Source organism: Dicentrarchus labrax, unplaced genomic scaffold (assembly GCF_905237075.1).
Source record: "Dicentrarchus labrax unplaced genomic scaffold, dlabrax2021, whole genome shotgun sequence".
In the NCBI taxonomy this organism is placed as follows: domain Eukaryota; kingdom Metazoa; phylum Chordata; class Actinopteri; family Moronidae; genus Dicentrarchus; species Dicentrarchus labrax.
This window is the reverse complement of record NW_026136709.1, coordinates 556,649-583,570: the sequence shown is the minus strand read 5'-3', so window position 1 is coordinate 583,570 and position 26,922 is coordinate 556,649. Positions and strand designations below refer to the sequence as shown.

The 26,922-nt window shown below is 39.8% G+C and overlaps 1 protein-coding gene across 2 annotated transcripts in view; it reads left to right on the top strand.

The window, feature by feature from the left end:
* Positions 1 to 14,910: 14,910 nt before the first annotated feature.
* Positions 14,911 to 26,922, top strand: part of itprid1 (ITPR interacting domain containing 1) — a 28,092-nt gene continuing 16,080 nt past the window's right edge. For both annotated transcript variants that reach the window (XM_051410226.1, XM_051410225.1), the window contains exons 1-9: positions 14,911 to 15,083; positions 15,170 to 15,284; positions 16,055 to 16,115; positions 17,924 to 17,961; positions 20,025 to 20,078; positions 22,075 to 22,123; positions 25,110 to 25,187; positions 25,299 to 25,501; positions 26,083 to 26,576. In XM_051410226.1, coding sequence (XP_051266186.1) covers positions 15,179 to 15,284; positions 16,055 to 16,115; positions 17,924 to 17,961; positions 20,025 to 20,078; positions 22,075 to 22,123; positions 25,110 to 25,187; positions 25,299 to 25,501; positions 26,083 to 26,576 — 1,083 coding nt within the window. In that variant the 5' untranslated portion in view covers positions 14,911 to 15,083; positions 15,170 to 15,178. The remainder of the gene's footprint in view (positions 15,084 to 15,169; positions 15,285 to 16,054; positions 16,116 to 17,923; positions 17,962 to 20,024; positions 20,079 to 22,074; positions 22,124 to 25,109; positions 25,188 to 25,298; positions 25,502 to 26,082; positions 26,577 to 26,922) is intronic.

The window sequence follows — 26,922 nt, the reverse complement described above, 5'->3', positions numbered from 1 at the left end:
ATACTGCATTAACACTCCCAAATTTAAAGCAGTAGATTGAATGTCAAGTTAACATATCAGCAATAAGAAAGGAAAAACTTTCACAAGAGAGGTGTGGGGAAGATGAGGAGCATTTACTGGTATGAAAACATGCCAGTAATGCTGAACCACAACTGGAAGCTGGTTCAACAAGAGAGGAGCTTGGTAGCTGAAGGTTCTGGCTTCTGTTCTACTTTTTGAGACTATAGGAACCACAAGTAGCCCTGCATTCAGAGAGCACAGTGTTCTAGTGGGGTAATAGGGTACAATGAGCTCTTTAAGATATAAAGGGGCCTGACCATGAAGAGCTTTATAGGTGAGGAGGAGGATTTTAAATTCTATTCTGAATTTTACAGGGAGCCAGTGCAGAGAAGCTAGTACAGGAGATATATGATCTCTTTTTCTAGTTCCTGTCAGTACTCGTGCTGCTGCGTTCTGAATTAATTGGAGCGTTTTAATGGACTTATAGGGGCAACCTGATAATAAGGAATTGCAGTAATCTAGCCTAGAAGTAACAAATGCATGGATTTGTTTTTCTGCATCCATCTGTTACAGGATGTGTCTAATTTTTGTAATATTACGTAAATGAAAAAAGGCAGTCCTTGGAGGTCTGCTTTAAGTGGGAATTAAATGACATGTCCTGATTAAAGATAACTCCAATATTGCTGACAGTGGTGCTAGAGGCCAAGGTAATACCATCTAGAGTAACTATATATTTAGACAGTGAGTCTCTGAGGTTTTTTTTATGTTGTAATTAAGATAATTGATCATCAGGCTTGATCGACAGGTATAACTGGCTATCATCTGCATAACAGTGAAAGTTAATAATTCCTAATAATGTTGCCTAGGGGAAGCATATATAAAGTAAAAAGAATTGGTCAAAGTACAGATCCTTGTGGAATTCCATGACTAACTGTAGATAGATACTGTAGTATTTATGGATGATTCATCGTTAACGTGTACAAACTGAGAAGGATCTGATAAGTATGACCTAAAGCAGCTTAGTGCAGTTCCTTTAATGCCAATTTGATGCTCAAGTCTCTGTACAAGAATATTATGGTCAATAGTGTCAAATGCAGCACTTAGATCTAACAATACAAGTAAAGGTGACAGGGCTGGTGTTAGGACTGGACCCAGGAGCAGACACCCAGACAGTATGGAAGGTTTAAAGGGGGCTTTATTCCACGCACATACACACACACACAGGGGGGATGAGGGGCGGCCACAGCAGGAACGGGTGGGTGAGATGGCGGAAGAGACCGGAGACACAGAGGCACAGGAGAGCGGACACAGGAAGCCAAACTGCACGGGAGAGAAATGGTTAGACAAGGGGACAGGCACAGGGAAAACACTAGAGGGCTTGAAGTTGCCTAACTCAATACTGAGAGGAGCCACGAGAGTTACCACCACATAGGCTGAAACAATCTGGCGATGAATGGGAGGAAGACCGGGGTTCTTGAAGACTGAGGCATGATGAATGATTGAGAGCAGGTGAGACAGCAGGCAGCAGGTGAGGAGAATGGAGGCCGCACCCTCAGACACACAGGGAAGGGGGAGGAGCAAAGGGAGCAGGAGGGGAGCAGAGCCATGACAAAAGGGGCTTTAACCAGTGCTGTCTCTGTGCTGTGATGAACTCTAAATCCTAACTGAAAATCCTCAAATAAACTATTGTTATGTAGAAAGTCACACAACTGTTTGGCGACTACTTTCTTCAGACTCTTAGAGAGGAAGGGGAGGTTAGAAATCAGTCTATAGTTGCCTAAAACCCCTGGGTCAAGAGTGGGCTTTTTAAGAAGGGGTTTAATTACAGCTACTTTAAAGGACTGTGGTACATATCCTGACAATAAAGAAAGATTGATCATATCCAGTAAAGAAGTGCCAATTAAGGGTACACAGTGAAACATCCAGAGGGATGGTGATTCTTTTGTCTTATTGAAAGTCTTCTTTTCTAATAGAATTGCTTAATGATGCATGTCTCACTAAAGAGCTTGTGGGGAAGGCAAATCTAAGCATGGTAGTGCCACAGCGTGCTGTTGCTTTTACAGTAATGGCTGCTGATAGTCTACATGCACACACACTATTAGTAGAGGACCAGTAATTCTGTATAGAAGGCATCTGCTCCTGACAGGAGGAGAAGATGTGTAGACATTAGGGTTGGGACAATATACGATATTATCGCCCATCAAGCAACAAAATGGTGTGTTTGTTGTGGTAAATTTTAATAATCATGAATATCCTGACAATATCCAACTTTATTTGTTAAGCACTTTAAAAACAACCAAAGTTGACCAAAGTGCTGTACAGGAGAATAAATAAGACATCATAAATGTAAACAGTGATAATGATGATGAAGACCACTGTGAGGAATATAGACAGTGATGGCGATAACACTGGAAAGTTCCTGTGGCAGATAACATGGACGAAGTCCGACGGCGACAAGCTCGATGTCCGGGCTGCAGACACGCTCTTTCACACAGACGTGCCCGGCGTTACACCACCTGTTGTGTATGAGCACAGCAAGTCCCCCTCTTTTCTTCATGCCGGTCGGCTCGAACCGCCTGGAAGCCAGGAATGGTGACGTTGGAGACCGGTATCTGTTCGTGTAGCCACGTTTGTAGGGTTTAAACCTCCTCTTCTTCATCCTCCGTTTAACCCCCGCTCTGCAGCCTCGCCGTCTCCTCAGCTCCTCCGGTATGGAGGGTCTCTCTCCAGTCAGGATGCCAGGGTACCTCAAGGGCGATCATCTGGTCACGGGTGTAAACAATGCGACTCGCCGTCGCCACGGAGACCCGTGCAAACAAACAATAAAAAGTGCTAAAAAACGCCAAAAAAGTATTTAGGCGACGTGAACAAAGTAGTAAGAAAGTAAGAAAGTAAAAAAACAGTTAAAAATAGCAAAAAACACACTGAAAACACACTAAAACTACAACAATGATAGGAGCTGCCATGACAGGCTGCCGTTGTTGCCGGCGCCATTGCATGACTTATTACTAATTACAATAGTGAAAAAGCTGTCTAGCTTGCTAACTTACAGTCCTATATTGATTTCCCAATTTATTTTGAATTGCCAAAAGGGGGAGCCCGCATCTTTCTGGTGATTCCAAAATCCTGAGCCAGTTTGCCCATTGTATTCCCAACAAAGTTTAACCTCGTGTGGAAATATTCCTTAAAAATAAAAGATGACAGGGTTATGTCTTATATGTGATGCAATGAAAATATTAGTTTTTTGTGATTCCAGAATTTTAGTGCAGTTTTAAGTATACTTTGATGATTAACACCATTATATCAAGAATTGCAATTATTTTGGCCAGAATAATTGTGAAATGACATTTTCATGTCATTCCATGCCTAGTAGACATGCAGATAATGATAATGTCCCAGTAAACACTTTGACACTAAACACAGACAAGAGACAATGAAGGTCTAAAAGATCATAGATGGTAGGCAGCTGTACAAAATCACACAAGAATCCATCTTGCCAGACTTCAATCTACGTATGTACTTGTGTTCTACTAGAACTACTAGCAGCTACAGCATGAACTACATCTGTGCTGTATAACTGTATAAGTGTGACGACATGTGTGAGAAGTGACTGCTCAAAAACAACAATGGGGCTGCTAAAGAGATTAGCATAGATGCTGCTAGCATCAGTTATATCAGAAATGGAGAGCATTTCTTTATTGAAAGAAGAGGAAATAACACTTTTCTGCTGAAAATAACATTAACCTTAACCCCAATTTTAATGATTATTTTATTTGTTAAATAAATTTGTTAAAAAAATACTTTTATCAATTAAACAAACACAAAGTTATGTAACAAAAACATAGTGTCCACAGTTTTCACTTTGTTGTTCTTTGCTCTGATTGGTTGGCCACGGGCTGTCTTCCTGAGCCACAGATGATCCAAAAGGCCCATCTGGCAGCCTGCTCATGGTGCTGATTAGTCATGGACTCGCCCCCCTGCACCCTGCCCACTCCCCACCCTCCCTTGGGTGTCTGTACATGCCACCTACATACAAGCTGTGCACATGGCAACCTCCTATGAGAAGCCTTTGGCCCCTGTCTCGAATAATGTGAAGTAGGGATTAAGTTCAGGGCCTGAATTAATTAAAAGTCAGTCCTTTACCAAGATGATGTATGAGCTGGGAGTGTGTGAGTACTAGTTTGCAGGCACATCCGCGCTGAAGTGGAACAGAACTATATTTACATTTTCTCCTTTCATTTTCAGCTTCTATAAGCAGGGTTTCCTACAGGATGTGTGGGAAGTATAAAAAGATTATTTGGCAATTTCAAGGTCATGCAAAATTCCACAAACTGACACAATAAAACTCAACCAAACCAAACTCCTGAAACTCAATAGATAATCCAGAACTAATTCAGCTCATGCTATACATGTCATACAACTGTATTTAATTTAATTTAATTTAATTTAATTTAATTTTCATTACAAACATTTTATGTTCAGGTGTGCCTCTACAGCAAGGGTCAACAGGGAAGTTTGGCCTCTGGGCAGTTTATAGGGCAGAACATAATCAAAGGATAATTCAAGAAAGTGATGAAAAATGTAACTGGATTTGCATGTTACAGACTGTTTCAGTATGTTTTTGTAAACATGTTGTCATCTCCTCCACACTTCTTATTAAATTATTTACAGAGAATAATAATATCAATAAAATTGGCAGTAGGGGTCAAGCAGGACCATGGCAGCAGGCACCACCAGGATCCATGAGAAACTCTGAGACAAGAAAGAACAAAAACTCTGGGAAAGAAGTGAAGACATTAACATGCATTATTGGGCCATGACTGTGTGTAGATAGAGAAGGAGAGGATGAGAGGAGCTCAATGCATCATGGGAAGTGTTATTCTCTGTAAATAATTTTTAAGTACTGTCTAGACCTGCTCTATTTGAAAAGTGTCCTGAGAAAACTTCTGTAATGAATTGGCGCTATACAAATACAATTTAATTGAATTGAAATGTTTAATGATCCACATTCCATTATTTTATTTTGTGCTACTGTAAAGTTAGTTTTTTCTAATTTAGGTTTAACTCCCCTTGTTTTTACTTTATCTTTAAATTATTTAGGTGGTTGGGGGACAGATACAGTCTCTATGAGGTTTTGGGAGGGTAACAGCCTCCTAAAGGAACTTTTTCATTGCCACTGTCACCAAGTGCCAGTATGGTCTAGACTTACTCTATTTGAAAAGTGTCCTGAGATAACTTTTGTCATGAATTGGTGCTATACAAATAAAATTTAATTTGAATGCAGTTCCAGTTCCTGGTTCCAACTCTGGGTTGTCAGGTTTTAGAATCAGAAATAAACGTTGTCATATATAAGAGAGCCACTGCGTCCAAAGTGGGATGGATGCCGTCTTTCATAATCAGACCAGGTTTCCCCCAGAAAGTCCTCAAATTATCTATGAAGCCCACAATGTTTTCTGGACACTACCTTGACAGCCAGTGGTGGTATGATGACATGCAGCCATGTCATCACTGGTCAGATTGGGCAGGGGTCCAGAGAAAAATACAGAGACATTGACTTTGCATATGTGCACACCGTCGCAACATTAATTTTGGTGACCTCCGATTGCCGTAATCGGAGCAGTTAGAGTACTTGAACAGAACTAGTCTACATTAAAATGTTAAGTGGGTAAATGGCCACTGTAATGAGATAAGATAATACGTTTAGCATTCACTGGGCAGAAACCTGAATTCATCCTCCTTGCAGTCGTGTGGGTCTCCACTGGCTGCTCCAGTTTCCCCCAGTCACATTCTTCCATCTAAGTAATTTTTCTTCTTCTCTTATAGGAACCACTGGAGATGATGGAGCCGTACGCTCATTAAGACGTGACCACCTCTTATTCCGTTAGAAGGGAACACCACAGGGGACATTATATTTACGAAAACTGGAAGAGTTTTTAGGCTGTAGATTGAAGGAAATCGCTCCCTACACCTATGGACTACATTGCCTCATCCACCAGAGTGTGCTTTGCGCCAGGCTCAGTGGTGAGGTAAAGGACTTTATGGATAAAGTGATGTGGTCATTCATTTTGTCAGGGGAACACCAAGTTCTCAGAATCGGCTTTTGGCAACTTGTGGCTGAATCAGAAAAAGCTGCAAATGTGCTACACAATGAAGTGCACTGGTTAAGCAAAGGAAAAGCATTGGACCACTTCTGTAACAGGTATTGCTGTCTCTCCAAATACAATTCAGTTCAATTTATTTGCATAGCGCCGATTCATAACAGAAGTCATCTCAGGACACTTTTCAAATAGAGCAGGTCTAGACCGAACTCTTTAACATTAATTACAGAGACCCAACAGTACCACCATGAGCAAGCACTTGGCGACCAGGGCAAGGAAAAACTGCCTGTTACAAGGCAGAAACCTAGGACAGATCCTCTGGCTCTAGGTGGGTGGTCGTCTGTCTCGACCAGTTGGGGTGAGAGAGAGAGAGAGAGAGGCAGAGAGAGAGAGAGCGAGAGACAGACAGACAGACAGACAGGTGCACAGCAACAACAGTATTGGCAATGGCAGTCAAGCAGGACCATGGCAGGAGGCTCCACCAGGATCCATGAGAACCTGCGAGACGAGAAAGCACAAGAACTCCGGGGAAGAAGTGAAGTTAGTAACATGCATTAATGGGACATGAATGAGTGCAGAAAGAGAGAGGAAGGGAGGAGCTCAGTGCACCATGGGAAATCCCCCAATAGTCTAGGCCTATAGCAGCATAACTAAGGGATGGTTCAGGACTCACCTGATCCAGCCCTAACTATAAGCTTTATCAAAAAGGAATGTCTTAAGCCTACTCTTGAATGTGGTGAGGGTGTCTGCCTCCCGAACCACAACTGGAAGCTGGTTCCACAGGAGAGGAGCTTGGTAACTGAAGGCTCTGGCTCCTGTTCTACTTTTAGAGACTATAGGAACCACAAGTAGCCCAGCATTCAGAGAACGTAGTGTTCTAGAGGGGTAATAGGGTACTATGAGCTCTTTAAGATATGAAGGGGCCTGACCATGAAGAGCTTTATAGGTGAGGAGGAGGATTTTAAATTCAATTCTACATTTTACAGGGAGCCAATGCAGAGAAGCTAGTACAGGAGAGATGTGATCTCTTTTTCTAGTTCCTGTCAGTACTCGTGCTGCAGCGTTCTGAATTAATTGGAGCGTTTTAATGGACTTATTGGGGCAACCTGATAATAAAGAGTTGCAGTAATCCAGCCTTGAAGTAACAAATGCATGGATTAGTTTTTCTGCATCTGTCTGTGATAGGATGTGTCTAATTTTTGTAAGGAAGGCGGTCCTAGAGGTCTGCTTTATGTTGGGAGTTAAATGACAAATCCTGATCAAAGATAACTCCAAGATTCCTGACAGTGGTGCTAGAGGCCAAGTTAATGCCATCTAGAGTAACTATATCTTTAGACAGTGAGTCTCTAAGGTTTTTGGGGCCAAGAACAAGAATTTCGAGTTTAACATCAGAAAATTGCAGGTCATCCAGGATTTTATGTCCGTAAGACATGTTTGTAATTTAGATAATTGATTAATTTCATTGGGTTTGATTGATAGATATAACTGCGTATCATCTGCATAACAGTGAAAGTTAATGGAGTGATTCCTAATAATGTTGCCTAAAGGGAGCATATATAAAGTAAATAGTATTGGTCCAAGTACAGAACCTTGTGGAACTCCATGACTAACTGTAGTATTTATTGAAGATTCATCGTTAACATGTACAAACTGCGAGCGATCTGATAAATATGACTTAAACCAGCTTAGTGCGGTTCCTTTAATGCCAATTTGATGCTCAAGTCTCCCCAAAAGAATATTATGGTCAATGGTGTCAAATGCAGCACTAAGATCTAATAATACAAGTACAGAGACAAGTCCATTGTCAGAAGCAGTCAGAAGGTCATTATTAACTTTAACCAGAGCTGTCTCTGTGCTATGATGAACTCTAAATCCTGACTGAAAATCCTCAAATAAACTATTGTTATGTAGAAATGCACACAACTCTTTGGCGACTACTTTCTCCAGAATCTTAGAGAGGAAGGGGAGGTTAGAAATCGGTCTATAGTTGGCTAAAACCCCTGGGTCAAGAGTGGACTTTTTAAGAAGGGGTTTAATTACAGCTACTTTAAAGGACTGTGGTACATATCCTGATAATAAAGAAAGATTAATCATATCTAGTAAAGAAGTGCCAATTAAGGGAACAACTTCTTTAAGCAGCCTAGTTGGGATCGGGTCTAATAGACAGGTTGATGGCTTCGATGAAGAAATGATTGAAGTTAACTGATGAAGATCGATAGCAGAAAAACAGTCTAAATATATATCTAAGTTTACATTGACAGAAGTCCCTGAACTTGGAGAGCCACTGGTAACTGTTGATGGCAGTTGGTGATTAATTTTTTCTCTAATAGTAATAATTTTATTATAGAAGAAGCTCATGAAGTCATTGCTACTTAAGTTTATGGGGATATGTGGCCCAATAGAGCTGTGACTCTCTGTCAGCCTGGCTACAGTGCTGAAGAGGAACCTAGGGTTATTCTTATTTTCTTCTATTAGTGCTGAGTAATAGGCTCCTCTGGCATTACGGAGGGCCTTTCTATAAATTTTAAGATTATCTTGCCAATTTGAGCGATATTCTGATAATTTGGAAGAGCGCCATTTCCTTTCAGATTTCCTAGCTATTTGTTTTAACTGGCGGGTTTGGTGGTTATACCAAGGTGCTAGTCTCCTATGTTTTAATAATTTCCTTTTTATAGGAGCGATAGAGTCTAAGTCTAAGTCTAATACAGGAATTTTAACAAATGTAAAATCAGATATACTCTTAGACTGTTTTTCTGCTATCAGTCTTCATCAATTAACTTCAATAATTTCTTCATCAAAGCCATCAACCTGTCTCTTAGACTCCCAACTAAGCTGTTTAAAGAAGTCTTACCTTCAGTTGGCACTTAATTACTGAATATGATCAATCTTTCTTATTGTCAGGTTATGTACCACAATCTTTAAGGTAGCTGTAATTAAACCCCTTCCTTAAAAGCCCACTCTTGACCCAACGGTTTTAGCCAACTATAGACCCATTTCTACCCAATACTCAAGAAAGTAGTCACCAAACAGTTGTGTAACTTTCTACATAGCAATAGCTTATTTGAGGACTTTCAGTCAGGATTTAGAGTTCATCATAGCACAGAGACAGCACTGGTTAAAGTTAATAACAACCTTTTAATTGCTTGGACTTGTCTCTGTACTTATATTGTTAGATCTTAGTGCTGCATTTGACACCATTGACCATCATATTCTATTACAGAGACTTGAGCACCAAATTGGCATTAAAGGAAATAGACTAAGCTGATTTAAGTCCTATTTGTCAGATCGTTCTTAGTTTGTACATGATAACGATGAATCCTCCATAAACATTAAAGTTAGTCATGGAGTTCCTCAAGGTTCTGTGCTTGGACCAATTCTATTCACCTTATATATGCTTCCCTTAGGCAACATTATTAGGAATCAGGCCATTAACTTTCATTGTTATGCAGATAATACCCACTTCTATCTATCAATCAAGCCTGATGAAATTGATCAATTATCTAAATTAACTGTTGTTGTTGTGCACCTTTGTCTCTGTCTCTGTCCTTCTCTCTTTACTTCAAACTTCAAATGACCATGGGGTCGGGTGCGGTTGATCCTGCCATTACACTATTCAACTGGCAGTCAGTGACATATCATGGCAAGCTAGTTACCATTAGGCCTAGGGATTTCATTAAAAATGCAAAGATGTTTAAACAAAGCTCTCTGGATAAGGCCTTGCATTGAATAAAAGGGACAGGCAATGGCAGTCAGAAAAGAGCCATCTTGTGAAAATTCTGGCCCTGACGTCAGGGGCGCTCCATCACCCACAAGCTCCTCTGGCCAAAAAACGACTGCTCCAGCAGCAGTCCCAGGACACTCATATGCCGTTGTAACATTATGATGGAATTATTTCATTGTTCAAGACCAAGCTTGTTATTGATTCAGTCTTTACAACAACACTGATCAGCCATAACGGGTGAAATATAAACATAGACATAAACATCGGAACTATGCAGATGCAATATCTTCCAAAAACAAAAATCACTGAAGAAAACAAAACGTTCTGCAATCAATCATCTCCAAGGTGGTCATGAAACCTAAAAGTCTGAGCTGTCTCCATTTGAATAAAGTCAAACATGCTTAATATTAATTTAATTTACTTAATATTAGTGTGTTCTCCAGCACCAAACTAGCAAGAAAACTTCTCAAATATCATCATGTGATAGACGGTGAATTAAAAGTGCAATGAGCCTGTGTTTAATTCAGTATATCAGTAAAATATTTTTAACAGTCGACTATTCCCATGGTCATAGTTTGTACAGCTAACCACCATTTGTTATTGATTTGTATCCTGCTAATAATTTTCTGTTTCTAAAGTAAAAAGTAAGTTTTTAGAGACACGTAAGGAACTGTTGATATATATATATATATACTTTTTTAAGGGGCTTTGGTGCAATATTTTCCAAAAGAGCGCAAAGACTGCAAACTGTTATGTATGGAGCATAGCGTTAGTTCAGGCAGGCCTCGAAGTCAGGCTCAGCTCTCAGTTACAGTTATATCATATGATCACAGCTAGTCATAAACATACATCAGCTGATGGATCAGCTGATCCTCTAAGCTTCCTATTGGAAACCATTCACAGTGAGCTGACAGCTCACCTGATTCCCTCAAGCATCCAATTGGCAAACATCATTCATGGCGCCTTATTTAAGCTGCTTTAGCCTGCCTACCTATCTCTGCTGCTTCCTCAACAAGCCTTTTTGCCACACACCTCCACCCCAGTTCCTCCTTTTTATGTTGTTTCTAATTAATCAATGTCATTTTCTGATTGCCATTGATGCTTGCTCTGTTCTGTACCCTGGGGGGTCTCTGCTGCTGCTCTCCTTGTCTTAAACTTTTCCATGAATGCACATGGAAGGGCAGGGAGGTGTGCTCTCCCTAATGTGTCCATAATGTGTGGCTACTGATAACCCATGGCCACTGCATGCAGCAAGGACTCAGCCTTGGTACATGGGGCACCAGCTCTACCAGTTGAGCTTTCAGGGTGCCCCTGATCAGGCTAATAATCAAATTGCTCTTAATTGTTCTCAGAATAAGAATCAGAATCAGAATTAGGTTTATTGCCAAGTAAGTTTTTACACATACAAGGATTTTGTGTTTGTGTATTACTGTAGAGGCGTACAGGTCCTGGAGGGATGGCAGATTGCAGCCAATCACCTTCTCAGATTGAGGCAGCAACGTACCAGATGGTGATGGAAGAGGTAAATGGTCCTGTACTTGTATAGCGCCTTTCTAGTCTTCCGACCACTCAAAGCACTTTTACACTACGTGCCACATTCACCCTTTCAGTGATGGCAAAGTCCATCGAACAGAAACTAACAAATTCATACAACACAGGGTTCAGTATCTTGCTCAAGGATACTTCGACACGTGGCAGGAGGAGCCGGGGATCGAACCAACAACCTTCCGATTAGGGGACAACCCACTCTGCCTCTGAGCCATAGCTGCCCCGTGGTGAGGATGGACTCGACCTGTTGGCTCTGTAGGCGAACTGCAGGGGGTCAAGGAGTGGGTCCATAATGGCTTTGAGGTGGGAGAGCACAAGGCGCTCAGAGGACTTCATGACCACAAAGGTGAGGCTTATTGGATCTCATTGGCTCTGAGCTGGAAACCTGCATCTGTTCATTCACTGTAACACGTAAGGGCTATGCTTTGCCTCAGAACTACCGTATTTTGTGGTTTTTGTGCTGGCTACTAAATCTAATAATAAACTCATCCATATCCGCAATTAGGTCACTCAGTCACTCATCAGTGATGGTTGTTGGTAGGTGATTCTTTATCAGTCTCAGGGCGGAAAAAGTCTCTTCCCAAGCAGCACTGCCTACTGGAATTGCAATGGTAATTTTGTACAACTATATATATTCAGCTCTCTCCTTTTTATTAGGGTTCCAAGCCTGAATGAGAAAGGCAGGGCAATTTGCATGGAAGGCAGCACGGCTAAACCCTATTGAAACTGTTCTGGTATTTTTTTGTGTTGTAAAACTCTGAGGCGGTGACTCCAATCTTGATGAAACTTCGCATGAGTCTGTGGACCATGCTGGAAAAAGTTTTATAAAGATTGTAGTACTTCAAAAAACCTGGAAGTTATGAAGGAACAACTTTCTGTAGTCTACACTAAAAACATGAAATAATGTTGTATCTCCATGTTGGTTGCTCCTATTAACACGAAACCGGGGCCACTAGTGTCCCATGAGGCACTGTGAAAAATCTGGCTCCATTGGCCACTAGGTGGTGCCATTTAACAGAAAGTTCTTATATCTCAGCAACCCCCAGTTCGATTAACATGAAACTCGGGTTAGATGATTCCCATGTCATATGTCCCCCGTATAGTTTGGTCCGATTAACATCAAACTAAGGGCAGTAGCATCCCATGCCCATGGGGATTGACTTGTATGGCAATTTGATCTACAGTAGCTCGTCTGATGGACACACGGCCCTGCCTTCGCTCCCCATGTGCATCAGTGAGCCCTGGCCGCCCATGACCCTGTCTCCAGTTCACCGCTTTTCCTTCCTTGGTACACTGACCACTGCAGATCAGGAACACCCGACAAGAGCTGCAGTTTTGGAGATGCTCTGACCCAGTCATCTAGCCATCACAATTTGGCCTCTGTCAAAGTCGCTCAAATCCTCACGCTGCCCATTTTTCCTGCTTCTAAAACATTAACTTTGAGGACAAAATGTTTACTTGCTGCCTAATATATCCCACCCACTGACAGCTGCCATGATAACCAGATAATGGGCGGCTGTGGCTCAGGGGAAGTGTGTGTTGTCTACTAATTGGAAGTTGTTGGTTCGATCCCTGGCTCCTCCCGCCACATGTCCAAGTATCCTTGGGCAAGATACTTAACCCTGAATTTCTCCCGATGCTGTGCATCGGTGTGTGAATGAGTATGAATGTGCTTCTGTTTGATGGGCTTTGCCATCACTGAGTGAATGTGTGTGTGAAAGGGTGAATGTGGAACATAGTGTAAAAGCGCTTTGAGTGGTTGGAAGACTAGAAAAGCACTATACAAGTACAGGTCCATTTACCATAATCAGTGTTATTCACTTCACTGGTCATGTTATGGCTGATTGGAGTAAAACTAAGAACCAGGGTCTGGTCTGATTGAAGACAGAATAACAACAACAATTGTGAAGCCATTTTGGATATTCAAATAGAGCAAATACCAGTGGTGGAAGAAGTACTCAGAACTTAAACTTAAGCAAAAAAAAAAAAAAAAAGGAAAAGTTCTGCTTTAAATTTTTTATTCAAGTAAAACAACTATTATTAGCTTAATCAAAATTATGGAGAATGGTACATTTTAAAATAATGTACATTAGATTATGTCAGTTAAGGTCGGGATAGAGTCTCCGCTGTTGTAGGATGGTGATCAGGGGAATGTATGACAGGCTGCCAGTTTCCCTCAAGTGACCACATGATGCCTGTGCTCCACAGTATTTCTGATGAGAACCATGTCATTTGTCTTCATTGAGACCTTCACCTCACCTCCAACTCCAGCCTCAGGCATTGGAAATCCAGCCAATGGTCATGCCACACATTTTCCCCAACAACAACAGGTAGTTCACTTCATGTTTTGGTGAGCTGATTAGCAGCAATCATTAGCAGTGCTCAGGTTTTTGTCTGTTCAGTTCTTTCAAGTGGACTATTTTGCAAATAATAATATATTCCAATGTTTTTCTTTTCTGGTAAATAAGACAAGAAGACTGTCAAGATTATTATTATTGGGTTACTTAAATCCACTGTGTGTAGCATTTGAAATGTTTTGGCGCCTCATAGTGGTAGAAACAAGAAGGACAGCAGAGACAGGTCTTCCTTTTTATGCGCATTAATTTATTGTCTTTACTTCTTCTTTTTAGGAAACACATGGCATAATCTCATATAACCATTACAATTTGCACTTTAATGGCAGCCTATCAACTTGTCCTGCCTGCAGAGGTCTTGTAACAGTAACACTGTTTAATTGTTGCTGACAGCAGAGTAACTCTGCAGACTCTGCAGACAGAACCTATATAACCCAAATCACTCACCAGGTTTACTAAATTTAAAGGTTTGATAATTACATTTTTTTTAATCAAAATTTACTCTAATGCTGTTATTTATCAACAGGTTTCTGACCTGAAAACCCACTTTTGCCTCAGGCCCAAGAGGTCTTTGCTGGCGTGCACCCTGCCGATCATCAGACTAATACTCAGTGCCTCTTAAAATGAACAGAAAGCACTGGTTCTATCAGAGAGACATTTCAAAAACACTGTTGGCCACACCAGTTGCTTGTGTCTGACATGGTTTAATATCATAAAACCGCACAATTTGCATGATGATATAAATATACACACAAAACAATGCTCTTGTTATTGTTGGCATGAAAGAAACAGAAGAGGACTGTGTTATAAATAGTACAAAACATTCACATTCAACTTCTACAGAAAATACAATTGTATTTATTTTACCCTCTATAACATATTTGACATAGAGCACTAGATAATGACATCAGTAGAAAAAAAACATTAGACATACTATTTATTCTCTCTTGCTCTATTATCTTTTTTTCATCCAGTTGTATGCATGTTGAGAATATGATATTTAAATGTTCTATTCTAGGAATATGAAGACATTTCCTGACCACAGGCAGAAACTGATAAAAGAGGAGCAGGAAGCGATGGAAGGCATTTACAAATTAGTCAGGGGACAATATTTCCTTGTAGGGCTCAGAAGTCTAACCAAGTCATTTGCATGTCCCTCCTTTTCTCTAACATGTTTACAGAGCAGGACAGGAGCTGAATGAGAACTGCTGTCTGCATCGCTCTGCCTGTGAGCTTCTGCTCTGGAGGAATTTCAGCTCACTCTGCTGCATCTTCACACAGACTTCTCACTGCCGGGACCAGTTCAACTGATGCTGCTTAGGACAGTGTAAAACCAGGAATTATCAGAGTCCAGTTATACAGGTAAGTGCTTTCCTGGGTTTTTTTTGTTCATCTGTTGCTTATCATTTGATGAGCCGTTGATCCTCTCTGTGTTCCCACCACTCCAGTTTCCCCCCATGGCGTCTGAATCATCTGTTGCCAAGAGGGCCAATCTGGTGGCATCCAGGGTCCACTGGAGCCACATGGACCTTCCTGAGTCAGCTCAGGACCATGAGGCTCAGGGTATGGAAGCCAAGATACATACGGAAATTAACTAATGTTACCAGGGATTTTGCAATTACATTCCAATTTGTTTAAGCTTTTTTAGGCTTTTTTTCTTGTCAATCTGTTATGTTATGATGCCATGATGATATGACACTAGTATCTTTTTCAGGGACTTGAAGTGGCATTAGGTAGCTTTTTAAAAAAAAATTTTTTCTCATATTTGCTGAAACTTTAACTATATCCTGACAGTAGTACATCAGACAGATAATCTGTGAAAAATATGTGGTTCCTCTGGCTCCTCTTAGTGCTCCTAATGAAATCTACCATGCCTGATAGAAAACAACCAATTCAGAGCCAAGAAAGATTATTATTATTATTGTTGCTCATTACCAGATTGTCAAATACCAACATTAGGAATGAGACTCAACAATCTTCAAGCCACAAACCCAAAGTGTCTTTCTATCTTTCTCGGCTCTAATTGGTTGTTTTCATTCAGGCATGGTGGACAGATTATCTGTCTCATGTACTACTGTCAGAATATAGTAAAAGTTTCAGCAAATATGTAAAACTTTTGATATAACATTGTACTGAACAAAGTAACAGATCTGGGGATACAGTAACATCACCTCAACAAAAACTTTAGCGAGCACAATGCCAGCACTATTAGTGAGACTGAAGGCCAAAACTAGACCTAAGTTACGATAAACATTTAGCGTTGATGGTCGGTATGGATAGGACTCTTTAAACAGGCCTGCACTGTAAGTTATTATCAGTGGTTGTTGTCACAGGCCTCAAAGGAAGTTCGAGAAAGGACAGTGTCAAGAAATGGCTCACCACCACTGTCACTGAGTGAGTATCAAAATACAAGCTGCTGTATCACTGTTAACGTCAAATTAGTTGAGATTACAAAATATGGTATTGATTTTGGGCACAACTTTTAATTTATTTATGTTTATCAACCTGCTTCTGAGATATCTCCTGTTCCAGCCACTGTTTTGCATAAAAAACTTTTGTCTAGTATTTCATTAAAAATAGTTTTTCAGAGAAAGCAACACATTTTTGTGTACTGTTAAAACTTTTAAAAATGTATTCCTTGTGCTTTAATAATTCATACATTAGATAGACTGTAATGGGATTGTATTTTATGATTTATACTTGGCCTCAAGGTGGCCCATTATTTATGTATTCATTCATTCATTCATTCAGTCATCCATTTATTTATTTATTTATTATTTTTTCCATGGATAATGATAGGCATTGTGCAACAAAAATGACACCTCTTCTTTTTAGTGTCATAATTCAGTTAAACCAGAATGCACAGAATTCACACCCACTTTCAATAAAAGTTTTACATGATTAGACTGTAGATGTTGGTACAGAGCATAGCTCCTGGTAAATAATGCATGACTTTGGGGCAGATCCACTAAAAGGTAAATATGGCACTGACCTTTAGGCCACTATTAATGTACTGGCTTACTGGCAGCATTACACTCAAACAACCTCCCAAACAACATCTCCAACCCCCTCCATATTGTCTAGCCAATGACTTGACAACCCCCAAAGTGATCAAGCTGTATTTAATCCCTGCTTTGTCTCAGTATGAAAATCAGTGGACTAGGAGACTGCTGAGGTCTTACAGGACTCACTAATTGGACTTAATTAATATATACATATATAATAAATAATACATTTTCAGTAACTTCTGGCACAATGCAACACATCTATCCATCAGTTTATCTATGACTACGGATATGAGATATAAATAATATTGTAACTTCATAATTGTATTCATTTTTTCATAAACATTAAAAAAGATTAATGTTTGAACGGATTTGCAAAACACACAAAAAAAGTAGAAGTACGATATGGATATGGATTTATTTCAGACGACATGATAACTGATAAATGCCTGTTTCTCATGGCTGATATCAATAAGATAACTGCTAATTTTGCATTTTTGTATTAGGGTCAAAAAGGTGTGTATTGAGTAAAGAGGGATGATATTCCATAGCTCTGTTTTAAACAAATCTGACATTACTATTGTTAACACAACAACAACAACAACAACAACAACAACAACAACAACAAACAACAGTTCTGGCTCTTAAAATGTTCATTTATTGTATCTAGTAAAGTTAATTTAAAAACTTCACAAAGATACTTTGGCTTTCATTGAACATAAAACATAAACATAAAACATAAAACATAAAACATAAAACATAAACATAAAACATAAAAATCTAACGTTCTGCATAATAATTAATAATAAATTATTATTAATATCAACTGATAATTTATCGTCTGTAATTTAATTATCCAGATAATTCATAATAATATATACATTTTCCATTATCGGCTGATAATTTATCCCTCCCGATATGTTTTTGTGCATTCCTAATAAAAAGGCTTTATGATATTGTTTGTACTGTGTCTTCCTCTGAGAGTCCACCTTAAAGTTTCTGTTATGTCCTATCTTAATTTTTAAAGATACCTTACAATTAGGTATTTGACACACTCCAGACACCATACCATATGTCTATATAGCATATATAACTATATGATTGTATCACAATATATTGCCCATATCGTGTGAGTGTGTGTTTGTGCTTTCTTGTACTTTGTCCCTCCTTCTAATGAAATGTGACCTGTGTTTGCAGGGAAGATGCAAAGCAAGCGCCACTGCAGGAAGCTGCAGGTATGACCGATGGAAATCCTTCTTTTTCTGTTTTACCTGTAGAGAGGTGTGCATCGTCTTTAGTCTGTGTCAACTTTATATTGTCTTCTCCCTCGTGGTGGTGAGTACAATGTTTAGTGTTTAGTTTATCGCACCTCTGTAGTCTAGTGAGCTTTTTAGTGAGTGGTGTGGAATAAGATGAAAAGATGCTAAAAACTATAGATTAGAGAATGAATGATCAGGCTGCGTATATTGTGTCACACAGGTCAATGGTGAGTAAGGGGAAATGCAGACGTACAGAAGCTGATATGCAGTGAAATACAGTTACATAACAGTCTGGTTACAGAATATGTTACTGCTGCTTTAGTGTAAGAAATCCATTCAGTTGAATTGCTTTTTAAATCCATTAAAAAAAATGTGTTTTTTCTTAATTTGGTTATGTCTTCATTTGTTACATTTCTTTTCATTTAGATTTAAAATCTGAATTAATGACACAATTAATGGCCACTCTTTGATGAATTTACGCATGTTGTTGTTGAGCAGTGTGTATTAAATAACTTACACATCTCCCCCCGTCCTGCCCTGAGGTCAGCCCATTCAAACAGCATGCAAATGGTGGTTGAGAAAACCATGGGAACGGCAAATTGCTCCTTATGCCTCTGCCCGCTCCTCCCCCTCACCTTCTAGTTAAGCAGCCTTGCCTGGCTGTTTGTCACTCAGACTATCTTTGTCCAGTGTGCTGTATTTTAAGGGACACAAGACATGTGGCTTTATGAGGCCGTACTTGGTACTTTGAGCTAAAAACTAAGCAGTGCTGGGGGAACTACTTTGAAAGCAAAGCTTAACAAGATACCTATTACTTCACACTGGAAGTTGACAAAAAAGCCAAATGCCAGCAAAAAATACCACTCAGTTGAAGTTATATACAAAATAAAAATACCCCACTGTTCATGAGAAAGTGCATGCATAACTCACAAGTAAAAAAATTGGTTTTGTAGGTGGAGTTTGTCAGTGTCATGTATTTGTTTTTAGGAGGATCTATTAGCAGAAATGGAATATAATATTTATAGAAAAAAACCGAGAGATACCTTTTAGTTAGTTTCATTGCCACTGTCCATAGTTTCTCCTACATGCTTGGAAGGCAAGTGTTATTCAGACCTATCTGTCTCTCAAAGCAGCCATTCCCTTAGTTATGCATAACTTTAAGCCTTAATATAATTTAAATGAGTGAGTTATATAAAAATGCATCTTATGCTTAGCTATAGATACTAAAATAGTTTTTGTACCAGGTTGTAAAGACAAAACAGTCACACTTGGGTGAGAAAAAAGGTGTCCCCCGGTTCGATTCAGTTTGGTGATCCTGGTAGTTCAGAATTGTTAAAAAAATTCTGAGGCACTCAATAGTGTAGCAATTTAAGCCTTTATCTCATGACTAATTCTGTCTCATTTAGTCACAGGAACAGTTAAAATATGTTTTAGGTACAACTAAATAGAAATTATTTTATCTTTAAGCAAAGTATAGACTTGACCTAAGAGATTGCCCTGCTGGTTATGCAGGGTTATTATTGCACTTTGGGACGCAAGCCTGTGGTTGAACTTTGCATTAGCATAATGAACAGTGTTATTGGAATTATCAATTAAAGGTGTGAGGAATTCATTGCCAGACGGATGCAATGTTTTGTAAATGGGTAGGAGTGACAATTGTGATTATTGATACATTATCAGAGAGCTTTAATCTTCCAAAAAAAGGATTATTTTTTAATAACTTGTGCAGTAGAGGGAGATGGTTGTGGATTAGGGTCTTCATCATGAGTGTAGCTATTGCCTTAGCTGATCAGCTTACCTCTGAAGTTAAAATAAATTGCATTAATTTGTCTTCAGTCAAATTCCTGTATCACCTATATGGTTGTTGTTTGCTATATTTTAAAATTTCAAAGCAAACAATAAATCAGGAGAGGGATAATTCTCCTCAAATGACAATAATTAAGGCATGCTTTATAGATATGAGCCCATTCTGCTAAAAGGTTGTGCTGCTCAGCATTTTCTGCCTCTCATGTTGCTGTTGTGTCCTGTGTCCCCTGCAGAGCCTCTAAGGAGGAACCCCAGCTGTGACGATGACCTGGCCCTGGGTGTAGAAGGTAAACAGCTTCCTATCCTGGACTTGTAAGGTTCCGTCCTCAGCAGGGAATCTTTACAGGCACACTCTCGCAAACAGACGAATTTAGGACCACAATCCAATGATTTATCTAGTAGTGTGCATCTTCCAACAACAGCAGAGAGAGAGAGAGTTGCCAGAATCGCTTGTGTATTTATACTGAAGAGGGTGCAGAGGCTACACGACAGTAGCATTAGTGAGTTAGAAATTACATGGGGATGATCATAGTATGTAAATCAATATGTAAAACAATTATTAACACTAAAAGGAACTAAAAGTTGACTAACTATCGACCAAACTGTAGCAGGGAGTCAAACTTGTCAAACTCTGCAGGCAGCTAGGAATAGTGTCCACAGTCTCACAGGCAAACAAGCATTGTCTGACTCTGGACAGCCCCAAAGATTTTTGGTATTCCTTGCCATACAGGGAGAAGTTAGGCATGTGCAACAAGTCTTGGGGGGGTAGGTAGTGACACTGCCTGAACTGGACTGAAGAAGATGCCAGTACCAGAATTCAGCACAATCCCTAAACACAACATAAACCTGTGCATGTGCATTAAATGATGCTGTAATAAACAGCGTTTATGCCCCTGCAAGTTTCAGAAATGAGCAAAAAAATCCTTAGGTCTTTTGTATAAAATATTTTGTAGAAGATAGGGTTGAATCAATATTTCCATTGTCATAATGGACATTTAAACAATTTTCAGCAGATCATCAACCACCACTTGTGTCACTTACTGGAGCCATACTTTTGAGCAAAAAGCAGTAAGCCTTGACAAGCAGAAACCCCCAATATGTGTGATGTGTGTAGACATGACATTTAAAGCCATACTCCACTCAAAAATGTGTTTTGCTTACTGTTACATCATTTGGATGTTTGAGCTTTACTGTCAGAATGGTGAGAGTGATGGTGCAGAGTTTGATGTTTTCACATTGTGCTGAAAGTTGTGGTCCCAATGTGTTTTTTAAGTGTGTGTTTTCTTTTCAATCGAGTAAACTGATTACCCCTGACATATTTTATTGATATTTCATGTTATATTCAATACATAACAACAACAGTTGACTACTTGAAGTAGGATATGTAGTATGTAGTAGTAGTATGTAGGATATATATACTTATATATTTAATATTACTTTAATATGCAAATTTATAGCTTCTAGATCTCAGGGAGAAGTAGTAGATGTAAGTGTAAGTATGTGTTTTTAAACAAGTTAATTAAAGTTTTAGGGGGAAAAAAGCGGTGAACTGGAACAGAAAAGAGAGTTAGTAGATCACACTTTCAACGAAGCTATTTGCAGTGGCAACATTTCTTCTGTAAATTCAACAGATCAAATCCAACCAAGAGATCAGATTAGTGACTGCATTATCTTCACGGTGTGACGAGAGCCTCTCCCTTTGTGTCTACCAGTGCCACCCTACCTTTGCATCTGTGTCTGCTCTTACGTAAGAGCAAATTACATGGCACTTCAAAAGATCACAGCACTGTGGACGAGAACACGACTGGCATCAGCCATTCACTGAGGATTCTCTTTCTCTTTCTTGGCCTTTAAAGGAAAAAGATAAATTTCTCACCTGCATCTTAACTACATGTAGTTTTCTAACAAAAAATGGTGTGTGCATTTAAAAAAAACACAAAGTATGGCAGTAGAGAGGGAGAAAGACTACTTTGTTCTTGACACCATGCCAATGTCAAATGGAATCCTAGTCTGGGAGAGGGAGGTAGAGGCGACTGCCAAAACCCAAACACCCTCTGGAGGAAGAAAGAAGAGAGGGAGGGAGGGACAGAGACAGAGAGAAACACTTTCCTAATATAGCTCGAGGAGCCTTGACACCAGACCTGGACAGGATGTACTGACGTTCAACCAAAATCGAGGGGATGTCTCCATGCCTTCCTCCTCTCCTGATGTTTCCCTCTCTGCTTGTGTAATTTGTGCCCTGTTTGCTTCCCTGTCAGATAACATTACTTTTCTCCCCTGCAGCGTCTTTATATGGTAACCAGGGAGTGAGGACAGTTCAGGAGTTTCTGCGGTAAGGATGCCTCTCTTCTTCTTGTTCTCATCTCCTGTCAGACGTACAGAGCCACACAGCCAGCAGTGTAGAGTGAGGCTATCACACAGCACAGTGCTGGAATTCATTCTAACACAACTGTTAGATATACATTGTAAAAATGAAAATGAGCTGACTTCAGTATTCTAAAACTTCAGTAACTGTGTATGATATTGGCTGGAATTAATCAAGGTCTGTGTTGCAGCACTTCCATTTCCACATGCAATCATATAAAGTGAATATATAAACATGGTACAAAACTCTGATGACAAATGTAAGCATCACATTTGTAAGGCAGTTTTAACAACTCTAGTTGTATTCAAATCATTTGAACAGGTTTATTGTGCAAAATTGTTTCAGAGCCCTCCTTCCAACCTATAACCTACTTGAAGGTTATACAAATTAGGGATAGAGTGATTATCAGCTTGGTTGATTGTCAGATCTGATATTCAGCCTTTTCCGATTATCGGTACTGTTATTAAATTGTGCTTCTTGCACTTCAATGTCCCACCCAGACCAGTATCTGATTGTTTACACAGCATGAAACATTTAAGATGACGTTGAAATGTTCTCTTTTGCAGCATTTAACCAAACATGTGCTTTAAGTACTCAAAATCATAACAAAAAGTAGAGAAGTATTAAAATCAAAATATACTAGTAATTTATTAGTTGAATTATATTTTGCATTAATTATGTTAATCTGCAAGCTAAAGTTATCAGATACTATAGCAACTTTCCCGCACTGTTTGAATGTGCATGACTGCTTAGTTTCCGTTCTGATGAGCAGTTGGCACTTTGCATGGCATGAATATGGTAAATGGTAAATGGACCTATACTTGTATAGCACCTTTCTCTTCCGACCACTCAAAGCACTTTTACCCTACATGCCAAATTCACCCTTTCACACACAAAGCCCATCAAACGGAAACTAACTCATTCACACACCGATGCAGGAGCCGGGGATCGAACCAAAAACCTTCCAATTAGTGAACGACCCACTCTGCCTCTGAGCCACAGCTGCCCCAATATGAATGTGTGTGGAAGGGTGAGTGTGACATGAGTGGTCGAAAGACTAGAAATTACTTCCCTGGCTCCTCCCGCTGCATGTCGAAGGATCCTTGAACAGGATACTGAACCCCAGTGTTGTGCCGTGTGTGTGAATGTATGAAGGAATTAGTTTCACTTTCCACAATGAGCAGTGGTACCTTGCATGACAGCCGCTGCCATCACTGTATGAGTGTTTGTGTGTGTGAAAGGGTTAATGTGACATGTAATGTCAAAGACCACTAGATAAAAAAATATTTACAAGATAGACTATGTCTCTAAATAACAGAAGTAGTTTATAAGATTGTCTCGTCATCAGTTTGTGCCAGGTGTGCTTTTCATCTAACATGTAACTTTTATGGATTCATAGGCTGCAGAAAGAACTGCTAGTTTGAAGCCTTAGCTGCACCAACTGGGCAATTACCCTGACATTCACTGGAGACACACATGGGAAGTCTAAATTTTGGGGAGAAAGGACAGAATTAACAATTATGTGAGATGGTGCAGAAACGTTATATAATAATTAATAACTAAAGTAATCATATTTATTTTGAAATTAGTAACGAGTAATGAGTACAACATTTTATTTTACTGGATACAAGTAATGTTTGTTTGCGTCTCACCTATGGTCTTGTCTCTGCTAAGAGTTTACTGTTACTATTGTAAGTGACTATATCAGAAAATATCAGGCTCTCCATTTATCTGTACAAAGAGGTAGCACTGGAACTGGCACTTGAACACCTCCACGCAGATCTGGTACACCACATGGTGTAATTACTCATGTATGTACTATGTGCATGAACAGGACTACTTACCAGGCTGATATCAGATAATATTACAGGAAAGGCAAAACAGTTTAAATAAAAAAAAATTAATTAATTAATTTAATTTCCTCTGTGTACTACTAGAGTGAGGTTTCGTAACACCAGTGTACCATAGTTTCAAAACCAGTTGTCTGTGTTATTTATTGGTTATGGCTATTTTGTAGATAATTAAAACAGCCCATACTAGATTGATAATAAAATACTTTGAGAGGTAGATCAATGGAACCGAATGTAACAGCACAAAAACTATTTATCCGGCCAGGGAGTAAGAGGGTTTAATAGAACTGTTTGTGTTGTGTGTATGTGTTAGAGAGAGAGCAGACAGTGAGAGTCATAAAGGCATTAAATATAATCTGCTTGCAAAAAGAGCAGATAACCTTATGCAAAATGGGCAGAGTGATTAGAAGAAATTTCAATATCTGTTCCTGTAATGTGTTAGAGATATGAGCTTCATGGAAAGGAAGTAGTTTTCATGTTTGTTTGTTTTTTTTAAAATCATTGTTGACCTACCCAACGTCCTCTGGTTAACCCACTATACTGCAGTGTGTCTTTGACTGACAGCTGGTTCAGACTGTAATAACAACTTGTGGACCTAAATTGATAATTAGACACGTAACTAAAAGTCATATTTACCAGGCAAATAAGCCCCACCTCCCCCCTCTTCACAGAACCCAGCACAGTTTGCATAGAAAGTGAAAGGATCAGAGGAAAGTTATTACAATGCTTGACAGCTCCACAGAAAATATGAATCAGCGAAGAGTAGAGGGGATGAGTATAAAAGATCAAGGAAAGCAGGTCAGACAAGGTACTGATCTCCAAAGACCAGGAGCACAATGTGAGTAAAAAAGCTGGTATTCGCAATAGATATGAATTTTATTTCTGCTATGTAACACAGTTCACATTACAAGTTTTAAATTTTATTTGGCTTCTTTATTAATGTGTATGGAGAGAAAAAGACAGAAGATAGGAGGCTGCAGTTTCTCTGACATCTGGTTGTGTTATATGAAATTAAGGTGTGGACCCAAATGCAAACCATGAATAGGAACATTGAACAAAAAGTGTGTGACTGGAACCTTTTGTTGTGTATTGTACCTGTTAAGGTGGAGCAGGTCAAGTCCAGCTCTCAGCAGGTGGAACAGCTTCAGCTCAGCAACTTCAGGTCACTCTGGACCACTCAGGTTAGACACAGCCTCACACACATACACACACACACACACACACACACACACAGATAGAACTTTTTATTAGTGTACAGTACATACTCAGTTCAGTGTTTCATCTGTTGACAGTGTGATGGACATACTCAACCTGTGGAATGATGACCCGGAAGAGGTTCTCTTGGACCTGGGCTTTGGCTGTGATGAACCTGACCTCTCTGGACGCATTCCAGCTCGATTCATCAATCATCAGTCTCAAGCGAGGGGAATAAACCTCCAGGTGTTTCTGGAGGCCCAGAAGAACCGGCTGGACCTTGAGAATCCAGATGTCAGCAGTAAGCCTACATTTTACCACTATGATCTGTGATATATGTGAGTTATGTATGACAATGTTTCGTCATTTGTCGTTACATACTGATGGCAGAGGCTGCAATGCAAGCAAATTGCTCGTCAGAAACTAACTAACCAATTCACACACAGTCCCTCACTCGCATTGGGAGAAACTTAGGGTTTAGTGTCTTGCTCAAGGACACAACATGCAGCGCGGGTCGAACCTTTTGATTAGTGGACATCTTGAGCCCATGGTTTGATATTCTCTGTGACAACTGGTGTATCAGTGAATCAGTGACCTGTTCCATGACTATCAACAGATCTGTATGGAAGCCCATTTCCGCCAGTGTGATGAAAAAACGGATCTTGTAATTATTTCTTTAATAAACTTTCTCAAAATAATGACTTAGTAACTTTCTCAAAATCCTGGAAAACTTTCTTAATATAGTGATAATAATAATAATAATAATACATACAGGATCTTTTTTCATCACATTGATGTAGAAATGGGCTGCATACTGTACCTGTTACAAATTTGTTGACAAACTTTTTACTTGTAACCTCTCTTCTCCACTCTCTCCTTCAGATCGTTTTCGACAGCTCGAGGTTCTCCAGCAGGTAACTACAGCATTCTCTTCCTTAATGGGGTCATCCTGCACCCCTCTCAGAGCACCACATGGGAAAGACCTGCCTCCTGAGGCCTGGGAGAGGAGGAGGCGTATGGGCATGCTGTTCAGAAGAGCATCAAAGAAGTCACTCAGCCAAATCCACAACAATAAAACGCACGACCCAGGTGCTACACCTGAGTCACTGCAATCTCCACTTAGCCTTGGAGACAAGAAATTCCCCTTGAAAAGAGTCAAACCTGGACTTCAGGAGATTGTGTGTCTGAGTCCTCTGGCAGAGGAGCAAGGAGCTGGGCCAGACCCTCAGTCCAAGTCTGACGTGGCTTCTTTAATAGCCAAGGAAGGAGCACACAGACCCTGGCCACTGAAGGAAGGTCACCCTGTGACAACCAGCACTTTTTCACAGAGAAAGAAGAGCCCAGGGAAGGCCAGGGAATCATTTGAAATGGAAGAGGCAAGTTGAACTGCAACAGTTAATCAAATAATAATACTGCTGCTTCATCAGCGGCCCTCTGCTTAAAAATATGACTCTGTAGGTACCCCATAGCAGCTAAATATGTATAGGTATAAGTCACGTAACTTAAAAGAAGTTGACTTTCACTTTTGGTTTCAAACAAAACACAAATCCTGTTGCTGCAACCATAAATGACAAATGCAGGCTGGAGCCCAGCATGTCCATAAATGACACTAAGGGGTACATACAGCATCATATTCTGAAGCAAATGGCCACTGACCAAGCAATAGCAGCTATATGATGATACAGAAAAAATGCTTTATTGCTATAAATTGAATCCAGATTT